At 54.3% G+C, this 11,043-nt stretch overlaps 1 protein-coding gene across 1 annotated transcript; it reads right to left on the minus strand.

Moving 5' to 3' along the window:
* Positions 1-9,621: 9,621 nt before the first annotated feature.
* On the minus strand, positions 9,622-11,001 carry LOC138784233 (uncharacterized). The gene has a single exon (XM_069959739.1). The coding sequence runs from the start codon at positions 10,999-11,001 to the stop codon at positions 9,622-9,624; it is 1,380 nt and encodes a 459-aa protein (XP_069815840.1).
* Positions 11,002-11,043: the final 42 nt, after the last annotated feature.

Raw genomic sequence — 11,043 nt, forward strand, 5'->3', positions numbered from 1 at the left:
GGGTCAGCACAAAGTCTACGACAGATAAGTATGGCCGATGATTGTTTCTGTAGTGGCCGTGTTATGGACCACCACCACTTATCAGTGTATGCACCCCCAGCAGTGCTAAGCGGAGAGGCTGCTCCTTGTATCTAGGACTCCTTAGGGCGGCATCCAACTTCTGCAGCCACGGGAGTCAAATGCCGAGTCTTCGGATTCCGAGAATAGTCTGACCTATCCGTTCATCTCTGACATCCGCAGCTACATTCTTTCAGCTATTCTAAGCATATTGGATAACGTTAGAAGGTGGGTGTACCCCTTGGTGGGTGGGTGTACCCCTTTAATGAAAGCCCAAGTGCCCACTCCCAAAAATGCACAAGGTTGTCGACTAATGAAACCCTCTAAGATGGACCCTCTGACACGTTCCTCAGTCACTGATGGTCACCGCTACATGAAGTTTCTGGCTGCCGTCCAAAGGCTGAGGAACCGTCCCCCCCATATCTCCAGGCTGAGGGTGGCTCTAATAAAGGGGGAGCCAGGGACTCTGGCTGAGGAACACCCCATCCACCAGACCCCAGTCACATGCATCTGCACCCCCTATAGCTCTGCACCCCCTTTTAGCTCTGCACCCCCTTATAAGCTCTGCACTCTCTTATAGCTCTGCACCCCCTTATAGCTCTGCAAATCGTGATGAGCAAGTACTAAAATACTCGGGTGCTCGTTTCTCGAGACAAATATCTCCTGATACCCGAGTGCTTGTTTCGAGTAACGAACCCCATTGAAGTCAATGGGAAACTCAAGCATTTTCGCAGGGGACCCAAGTCCGGTAGAGAGAAGGTCGTGTGAAAACCTGTCAACCTCAGAAAATGATGGAAACACAACGGAAATGGACAGGAAACAGCAGTGGCAGCATGTATGCATGCCTCTGAGGCTCTGAGCTCTGGGCAACAGCCTGGTTAAAACAGAGGTAGGCATATGGACCACCCAAAAACTCAGCCTGACACAGCATGGCAGTGAGAACACAGGGAACCATTAAAACAAAGGTAGCATATGATAAACCACCCAAAAACTTAGCCTAACACAGCATGGGGTTGAGGATACAGAGAACCATTAAAAACAGAGGTAGCATATGAACCATCCTAAAATTTAGCCTGACACAGCATGGCGGTGAGGACAGAGTGACTAGGGTAGAAGCGGTAGCCAGTGAGCCTACCAAAAATTAGGCCAGACACAGCATGGCAGTGAGCACACAGAGAACCATTAAAAGTGAGTAAGGAAGCAAGTGAACCTCCCAAAAAATTGGAGTGAGGCCAGGGGCTGGGATTTATAGTGGACACGAACCTAGGTGCTGACAGCTAACTGGCAAGGCCAGCTGTCAGTCACCATCAAGGGTACACCTGATGCTGATCGACCAGGGGTGGTGAGGCCCTGGCCGCGGCTACACAAAAAAAGATAACACAGCTGGCTGGTTGCCTGGGACGCGATCGGCGGGCCGCCAGCAACCAGTCCCGCTCCTCCGCAGACGTAGTAACGCCAGAGCATGGCAGTGAGGACTCAGAGAACCATTAAAAGTGAGTGAGGTAGCAAGTGAGCCTCCCAGAAATTAGGCCAGACATTGCATGGCATTGAGCACACAACCATTAAAAGTGAGTGAGGAAGTAAGTAAACCTCCCAAAAATTAGGCCAGACCCAGCATAGCAGTGAGGACACAGAGAACCATTAAAAGTGAGTGAGGAAGCAAAAGAGCCTCCCAAAAATTAGGCCAGACACAGCATGGCAGTGAGGACACAGAGAACCATTAAAAGTGAGGAAGCAAGTGAGCCTCCCAAAAAAATTGGAGTGAGGATAGGCCAGCTGTCAGTCACAATCAAGGGTACACCTGATGCCGATCAACCGGGGGTGGTGAGGCCCTGGCCGCGGCTACACAAAAAAAAAAAAGATAACAGCTGGCTGGTTGCAGGGGATGTGATCGTCGGGACGTCAGAGCATGGCAGTGAGGACACAGAGAACCATTAACAAGTGAGCCTCCAAAAAATTAGGCCAGACACAGCAGGGCGGAAGAAGACTTGGTTGTTGGCTAAGAATTGAAGGAGGAGGAGGAGAGGAGATATAAGAATCTTCATGTTGAGCTACTTTCCCCGGGTAGACAGTTGAATTCAGGTGAAATCCAGGCTTTGTTCATTTTTATAAACGTCAGCCTGTCAGTTGACAGGCGGGTGCGCTTATCAGTGATGATGGCTGGGTGAAGACCCGCTCTGACAACAAGCTAGCGGCAGGGCAGGTCAGCACCTTCAAGGCGTAAAGGGCCAGTTCGGGCCACGTATCCAGCTTTGCAACCCAGTAGTTGTAGGAAGCAGAGTGATCGGGAAGGATGTTGGTATGGTCAGCAAGGTATTCCCTCACCATCTTTCTGAAGGCTTCCCCCCTACTCTGTCTAGACTGGGGACGCTTGACATGAAACTGTCAAAGGCCTTGGAGAGTGTTCCCCTGCCCCATGACAAGCTGCCTGCTCCACCCCTCCTCTCCCCCGCTCTTTAGCCCACAGAACTACGTCCTCTGGTGCTAGTGGTGTCAGATGGGAAGTACATTTTCAGCTTCTGCACCAGGGCCTGTTGATATTGATTCACTCTCATACTGCGTTCCTCGGCAGGAATGAGAGTGGAAAAGTTCTGTTTGTACCGAGGTTCCAGGAGGGTGAACACTAGGGATGAATGAACCTGCGAGGTTCGGGTTTCCAGTTTTCCAGGCGGCTGTATCCACCCTCTTCACGGAGGCTGCAGACAGTGGGAATCAGACGCCGAGAGTTTAGGTTCATACGAACCTGAACCTCGGCAGGTTCTCTCATCTCTAGTGAACACCCTAACATAAAGTCAGCCATGTGCACCAGGGTACCAACACGCAAGAACTCGCTCTCCTCAATAGGCTCAATATCCTCCTCCTCCACCAATTCCTCCTCTTCAGGCCATACATGCTCAACAACTAAGGATTGAGCATGGTTACCCTCTTTAGTGGCGGCAGCAGTCTGCTCCTCTTCCTCTACTCCGATGTTCTTCACCCGTCTCCTGAGATGAAGGCAAAGTCTCAGAGTTCAGGCTGAGCAGGGAGTTTTGAAGCAGACACAGCAGCGGGATGGTGAGGCTGATGATGGCGGCATCACCGCTGACCATCTGTGTTGACTCCTCAAAGGGGCCCAGTACCTGACAGATAGCAGACATCCACGTCCACTCCTCATTGTAGATTTGAGGTAGCTGTCTGACCTGACTACCACTTCTTACCGAGGTTGACATCTGGCATTCCACAATGGCTCTGCGTTGCTGGTAAACCCTGGCTACCATCTGGAAGGTGGAATTCCACCTCGTGGGCACGTCGCACAGCAGTCTGTGAGTCGGCAGTTGCAAGCGCCTTTGCACTGCCCTAAGGGTGGCAGCATCCGTGGTTGACTTGCGGAAATGCGCACAGATGTGCCGCACCTTGGTGAGCAAGTCAGCCAAATTGGGGTAGGTCTTAAGGAACCAGGCATGGTACATGTGTGAGGCTGTCGAGTTGCAGAGCCACCACCAGGTTCCGCACGTTTTCACACACAACCATGCCTGGTTTGAGGCTCCGTGGCGCAAGCCAAAGATCAGTCTGCGCCGTGATGCCCTGCAACAGCTCCTGGGCCATGTGCCTCTTGTCGCCTAAGCTCAGCAGTTTCAACACCGCCTGTTGGCGCTTACCCACCACACTGCTAATGCTACGAAATGAAGGCAACGTGCTTGTGGAGGGTAATAGGAGGAGGAAGAAGAGGAGGAGAAAGAGGTGTACAACTCATGAGAGACCACAACCGAGGTAGGCCCCGCAATCCTCGGTGTGGGCAGCACATGAGCGGAACCAGGGTCAGACTCTGTCCAAGCCTCCACCAAGTTGACCCAATGTGCCGTCAGGGAGATATACTGTCTCTGCCCGCCAGCACTTGTCCACGTGTCCGTGGTTAGGTGGACCTTGTCGCTGACTGCGTTGGTCAGGCCACGGATTATGTTATCAGTCATGTGCTGGTGTAGGGCTGGGACGGCACACTGTGAAAAGTAGTGGCGGCTAGGGACAGAGTACCGAGGGACAGCCACCGCCATGAGGTTCCTAAAAGCCTCTGTCTCTACCAGCCGATAGGGCAGCATCTTCAAGCTCAGCAGTTTGCCTATGTGCACATTTAGGGCTTGTGCATGCGGGTGAGTGGCAGTGTATTTGCGCTTCCGTTCAAAGGTCTGCTGCAGGGAGAGTTTCTGCAGGGACAGTTGCTACAGGGACAGTTGAACGCTGCACTTGGACACCTTGCTGGAGGGTGTGGAGCATAGTGGAGGTGAAGGGGTGCGTGTAGGGCGGGAGGCGCTCGCGCCTGGGGCCTGGGTGGGGGACTGACAGATTGCAGTCAGTGAACGGCCTTGGTTCCACTGAGTGGGGTGTTTAGCACTCATGTGCCTGCACATGCTGGTAGTGGTTAGGCTGGTAGTGGTGGCTCCCCTGCTGATCCTGGCGTGGCACACATTGCACATTACAGTCTGTCGGTCATCCGCACTTTCTTTAAAAAAACCTCCAGACTTGGGAACATCTAGGCCTGGCCACGGGAGTTTGACTCCATGAAACAATTGCTGATCTACCCGCTCTGCCCCTGCTTCTCCCTCTGCCCACCCCTCTTCCTCTTCCAACCGGTCCTGCGGGTGAACTTGCCTCCCCCTCAGAAGCACGGTCTTCACTAGGCTTATCCACCCAGCTCGGGTCAGTCACCTCCTCCTCATCCACCAGCTCCTCACTCTCCTCCTCACTTTGAGTTACATCCATGACAACAACCTCACTGTCTGACAACCGGGTCTCATCGTCATCATCTGACACCTCTTCCAACCCCGCTTACAAGTCCCCACTCTCATCACCCACTGACTGCCTGAGCTGCATAGTTTGGGCATCAGGACAGATCGACTGCTCCGGTTGCTCTGACTCAGGGAAGGGTCCAGAAAAGAGTTCCTGGGAGCCTGGTGGTGGTGGTGGATGGAGGGGCCAGGCTGTGGGGAAGGAGGCGGAGCTAATGGAGCAAGGGTTCCACTCCCTTGGGTAGCGTGGCTGGACTGCATGGAAGACTGGGTGGTGGATAAGTTACTGGACACATTATCCGCTATCCACGTTATCACCTGTTCACACTGCTGCGGTTTCAATAACGGTCTACCCTGAGACCCCGTAAGTTGGGGAAAGAAGCTAGGGAGTGGACGTCTGCGGTGCCACTGCTACCTCCTCAACAGGTGCTGCTGTGTCACCCTGCCCTGAACCACGGCCTCCGGCAACGGCATCACTTGGAACCCCACAACCTCGACCCTTACCCCTGGGGTTCACTATTTTATGGACACTGCACAGTAAGGAACTTAGATAGACCTTGTATATGAAATACAGAAATCAGAAAATATAGTAGAGGGGGGCTGTGGGATACAATCTGGTGGTGGCTGCACCTATATACACTCTGTGACACCCCCTCACACTGAAGAAGCAGTAGTGAACTTAGATAGGCCTTGTGTAAGAAATACAGAAATCAGGAAATATAGTAGAGGTCCCAATATAATAGTACTGAGCACTTCTTAGGGGTGTGTATACAGCACCTAACGTCCCCTTTCTGCCAGCAGCCGGTCACCACAGTGTGCTGGTGAAATCATGGTAGCTGCACTACAACTCCCAGTCAGCAGTCTGTAGTAATAGTATTAATAAAAGCTTGGAAGCCCTGAAAAGGTCTGTGTGTTTGTATTGCTGGTATATACCCGGCCTACTGGAAGGCTATATCCTACACTGACACTCTCCCTGACCAGCAGCAGCTCTCTCCCTGATCTCTCACAGCATGCGTCTGAAGCCAGCACTGCCCCCGCCGACTTTTATATGGCAGGGTCATCTGATCTGGCCAACCAATCGCTGCTATCGACATGTATGGGTCCCACGTCATCGCAGGATGTACCAAAGAGTCTCCTGCATGTTTATTGGCTGCAAAATAGCGCTTAAACTTACAGGAAACGGATAATGAGATTTCCTAGAGTATCGCGAGATGCTCGTCCGAGTAATGAGTACCATCGAGTACCCTAATACTGATCGAGTACCAGCATGCTCGCTCATCACTATCTGCACCCCCTTATAGCTCTGCACTCTCTTATAGCTCTCCACCTCCTTATAGCTCTCCACCTCCTTATAGCTCTGCACTCCCTTATAGCTCTGCACTCCCTTATAGCTCTGCACTCCCTTATAAGCTCTGCACTCTCTTATAGCTCTGCACTCTCTTATAGCTCTGCACCCCCTTTTAGCTCTGCACTCCCTTATAGCTCTGCACTCCCTTATAGTTCTGCACCCCCTTATAAGCTCTGCACCCCCTTATAGCTCTGCACCCCCTTATAGCTCTGCACCCTAATATAGCTCTGCACCCCCTTATAGCTCTCCACCTCCTTATAGCTCTGCACTCCCTATAGCTCTGCACCCCCCTATAGCTCTGCACTCCATTATAGCTCTGCACCCCCTTATAGCCCTGCATCCCTGTATAGCTCTGCACCCCCTTAAAGCTCTGCACCCTGGTTGCCTGCACTTCCTCAGCTCTGCTGCATTGCTCCTGCCTCATCTTGCTTTGCTTTCCTGGATCTGTATATAACGGTCGGCTCTTACACCCAGAACAGTGCGGATACTTCCCCCTCATGGCAGAAAGTCGGACTCTTCATTAGTCACGGAAACTTCTAGATTCAGAGAGTGAGCGGTGGGAGGAAGAATTCAGCAGATTCCAGACACAGTGCAGCTTTTATTTTTTTCTTTTTGGAAATTCTCCCCAGATTTTCTGCGCTGTGATGAAGAAGGAGGCGGCTGGGATGCCCCGCAATGAGCCGCCACGCCTTGCACCCTGCCCCCACAATGTGTCGCCACGCCTAGTATCATACCCCGCCACACCTCGCACCCTGCCCCCAAACCTCACACCCTGCCCCCACAATGTGCCGCCACCCCTAGTATCATGCCCCGCCATGCCTCGCACCCTGCCCCCACAATGTGCCGCCACGCCTAGTATCATACCCCGCCATGCCTCGCACCCTGCCCCCACAATGCTGCCGCCACGCCTCACACCCTAGTATCATGCCTCCGCCACACCTCGCACCAAGCCCCGCCACACCTCACACCCTGCCCCTGCAACGTGCCACACCGCCCTATGCCACGCAACGCACCATGCCCCCACAATGTGCCGCCACGCCTCGCACCCTGCCCCCACCACACCTTGCACCCTTTCTCGCCACGCCTTGCACCCTTTCCCGCCACACCTCATATCATGCCCCCACAATGCTGCCTCCTCACACCATGCCCCTAGAATGCTGCCACCCTACCTCGCACCCTGCCCCGCCTCCCACTATGCCCCCACAATGCTGCCGCCAGCCTTGCCCTCACCACCATCCTTTTCCACCCCTGACTGCCCATGTTGTCACTCAGAGACGTCACCTACCACTGTTTCCTGCTGCGGTTTTAACAAGAAATCTCTACATCTGCCACCAGCTGTGAAACATAAAGGAGACCTGTAGATGTAGCAGAGCTGAGTGTGTCATTTATACCATGGTGTTATTACACTCCGGTGGCCGCCATCACACATTGACTCCCATGTTATTAGATGTATACTGTGCCGTATATTCAGCTTACTGGCTCCAGCTCTGCGGGACAGCTCAGATGTCAGAGAAATGGAGACCACCCGAATGGTGGCACGGACGGCACTGCTGGGCACCGGCTCGGGTATGGGGGTATTGTCGGATGCACAAAGGTCTGCGCTCATCTATAGTACTGAATGGCGGTATAGCAGAGCTGGGTTTGTTATTTACTCAGTGGCTCCCGGCTGCAGAAAAACTACAACTCCCATCAGGCACTTACAACAGCTGAAGCCTGCTGCCTGGGAGTTCATGATGGGAGTTGTAGTTTACCAACACCTCTAAAGCTGCACCTTTCCCTATGTGTGAACGGCGGCTTCTGATGGACGATGGCTGTTTTACAATTTTTTATGCTATTTCTGGATATTGTATAAATGTGTTTTTCTTCTTGGTGTTCTTGACGTCTTATAGAGAATCTTATGGGAAAAGCTGTGAATGAGCCCCCCGGGCGGCGTCTCCCCCAGCCCCCCAGAGCGGCGTCTCCCCCAGCCCCCCAAGCGGCATCTTTATCAGCCCCCTGAGCGGCGTCTCCCCCAGCCCCCCACGCGGCATCTTTATCAGCCCCCCAGAGCGGCGTCTCCCCCAGAGCGGCGTCTCCCCCAGCCCCCCAGAGCGGCGTCTCCCCCAGCCCCCCAAGCGGCATCTTTATCAGCCCCCCGGGCGGCGTCTCCCCCAGCCCCCCAGAGCGGCGTCTCCCCCAGCCCCCTTGAGCGGCGTCTCCCCCAGCCCCCCAGAGCGGATTCTCCCCCAGCCCCCCAGAGCGGCGTCTCCCCCGGCGGCGTCTCCCCTCACACGTTGCCACATCTGGGCAGGGTGCAGCGCCATCACTCAGTCCAGCCTCGGCATCACCCATTCATTTCCCCGGATTAATCTGGGAGGGGGCCCCTTCCTTGGCTTCAGCCCAGCCACCTCCCCCCAGTTACACTGGTATACGCTGGAATGGACAGATGGGTAACATTAATGGCGGGTAACCCCCCTATAACACCGAATCACAATGCTGGAAAGATGGAGACTCCAAAGAGTTAAATAGCCTATTCAGCTCTGCTACATCTGCATGTGGCTAATGAAATTCTTATGTGATCGGGAGGAGGATGGGTCACACGGAGGGGAGAGGAGGATGGGTCACACAGGGAGGGGAGAGGAGGATGGGTCACACAGGGAGGGGAGAGGAGGATGGGTCACACAGGGAGGGGAGAGGAGGATGGGTCATCCATGGAGAGCAGACTGGGCCGGGGCTCCCCCTGGGCTCCTTTCTCTGCCAGCAATGGACACGGACACTACTTGTAGCATCAGAAGTTACAGAAGTGTCAGGGGGCTGAACCCCCCACTATAGTGTACAGTCAGGGGTGCCCTCATCTCACAGAGGAAAGTTTTTGTTGCTCTGTTACCATGGTGATGGACACACTAGGGATATGACCTCATCGTCTCACAAAGGGGTGCGGCTCACCAGCTGCTGCAGAACTACAAATACCAGCATACCCAGTCTACAGATAAGCAATCCCATAGAGGGGTGAGAGCCGTCAGACTGCTGTGGGACTACAAGTCCCAGCATCTCACACTAATACTGTTGCTCGGCATAGTAAGAACTATCAGCCCTGCATCACTCTCATCTAATCAATCCGACTGTAGAACTACTACTCCCAGCAGTCACATTAGTACTGGCGGTTGTGCTGTAGAACTACTACTCCCAGCAGTCACATTAGTACTGGCGGTTGTGCTGTAGAACTACTACTCCCAGCAGTCACATTAGTACTGGCGGTTGTGCTGTAGAACTACTACTCCCAGCAGTCACATTAGTACTGGTGGTTGTGCTGTAGAACTACTACTCCCAGCATGTCCCAGCCGTCTTGTATAACACTGAGAGCTGCAGCATGTACTACCTGGCGCAGTCATCTGGAACTATACAGTCCTACATGAGGATGATTTGTAGTACTACAAGTATCAGCATGCACACAGACTGCCACAGCCTCCTGGGTCACTGCTCTGTGGGGTAGTTCTGGGGTCTCTGTTGGGTAGTTCGGGGGTCTCTGTGGGGTAGTTCGGGGGTCTCTGTGGGGTATTTCTGGGGTCTCTGTGGGGTAGTTCTGGGGTCTCTGTGGGGTAGTTCTGGGGTCTCTGTGGGGTAGTTCGGGGGTCTCTGTGGGGTATTTCTGGGGTCTCTGTGGGGTAGTTCGGGGGTCTCTGTGGGGTAGTTCGGGGGTCTCTGTGGGGTAGTTCTGGGGTCTCTGCGGGGTAGTTCTGGGGTCTCTGCGGGGTAGTTCGGGGGTCTCTGTGGGGTAGTTCGGGGGTCTCTGTGGGGTATTTCTGGGGTCTCTGTGGGGTAGTTCGGGGGTCTCTGTGGGGTATTTCGGGGGTCTCTGTGGGGTATTTCGGGGGTCTCTGTGGGGTAGTTCGGGGGTCTCTGTGGGGTATTTCGGGGGTCTCTGTGGGGTATTTCGGGGGTCTCTGTGGGGTAGTTCTGGGGTCTCTGTGGGGTAGTTCTGGGGTCTCTGTGGGGTAGTTCTGGGGTCTCTGTGGGGTAGTTCTGGGGTCTCTGTGGGGTATTTCGGGGGTCTCTGTGGGGTAGTTCTGGGGTCTCTGTGGGGTAGTTCTGGGGTCTCTGTGGGGTAGTTCGGGGGTCTCTGTGGGGTAGTTCTGGGGTCTCTGTGGGGTAGTTCTGGGGTCTCTGTGGGGTATTTCTGGGGTCTCTGTGGGGTAGTTCGGGGGTCTCTGTGGGGTAGTTCTGGGGTCTCTTCGGGGTAGTTCTGGGGTCTCTGTGGGGTATTTCGGGGGTCTCTGTGGGGTAGTTCTGGGGTCTCTGTGGGGTAGTTCTGGGGTCTCTGTGGGGTAGTTCTGGGGTCTCTGTGGGGTAGTTCTGGGGTCTCTGTGGGGTATTTCTGGGGTCTCTGTGGGGTAGTTCGGGGGTCTCTGTGGGGTAGTTCTGGGGTCTCTTCGGGGTAGTTCTGGGGTCTCTGTGGGGTATTTCGGGGGTCTCTGTGGGGTAGTTCTGGGGTCTCTGTGGGGTAGTTCTGGGGTCTCTGTGGGGTAGTTCTGGGGTCTCTTCGGGGTAGTTCTGGGGTCTCTGTGGGGTATTTCGGGGGTCTCTGTGGGGTAGTTCGGGGGTCTCTGTGGGGTAGTTCGGGGGTCTCTGTGGGGTAGTTCGGGGGTCTCTGTGGGGTAGTTCTGGGGCATTTTTGGGGTGTTTCTGCGGTTTTCCCGGAGTTGGAAACAGCGAGAAAAGTTTTGAAAGAAAAAAAAAAAAGTTTTGCAGAAGTGCAGAAAGCGGCGAGGATGCTGAGGCCCCGCCCCCCGAGCTCCTATTGGCTGAGGCGGCCCCGGTCCTGATGAGGCGCAGCCCATTGGTCGCCTGCGGCATCACTCGTCGCTGCGGTACCGCTATCCGGTATAAATAGCAGCC

Source organism: Dendropsophus ebraccatus, chromosome 2 (assembly GCF_027789765.1).
Source record: "Dendropsophus ebraccatus isolate aDenEbr1 chromosome 2, aDenEbr1.pat, whole genome shotgun sequence".
Taxonomy (NCBI): domain Eukaryota; kingdom Metazoa; phylum Chordata; class Amphibia; order Anura; family Hylidae; genus Dendropsophus; species Dendropsophus ebraccatus.

Bases quoted from the DNA above. Each gene is read 5' to 3' on its own strand.
- LOC138784233 (XM_069959739.1), bottom strand. From the start codon at position 11,001: ATGCCGCAGGCGACCAATGGGCTGCGCCTCATCAGGACCGGGGCCGCC.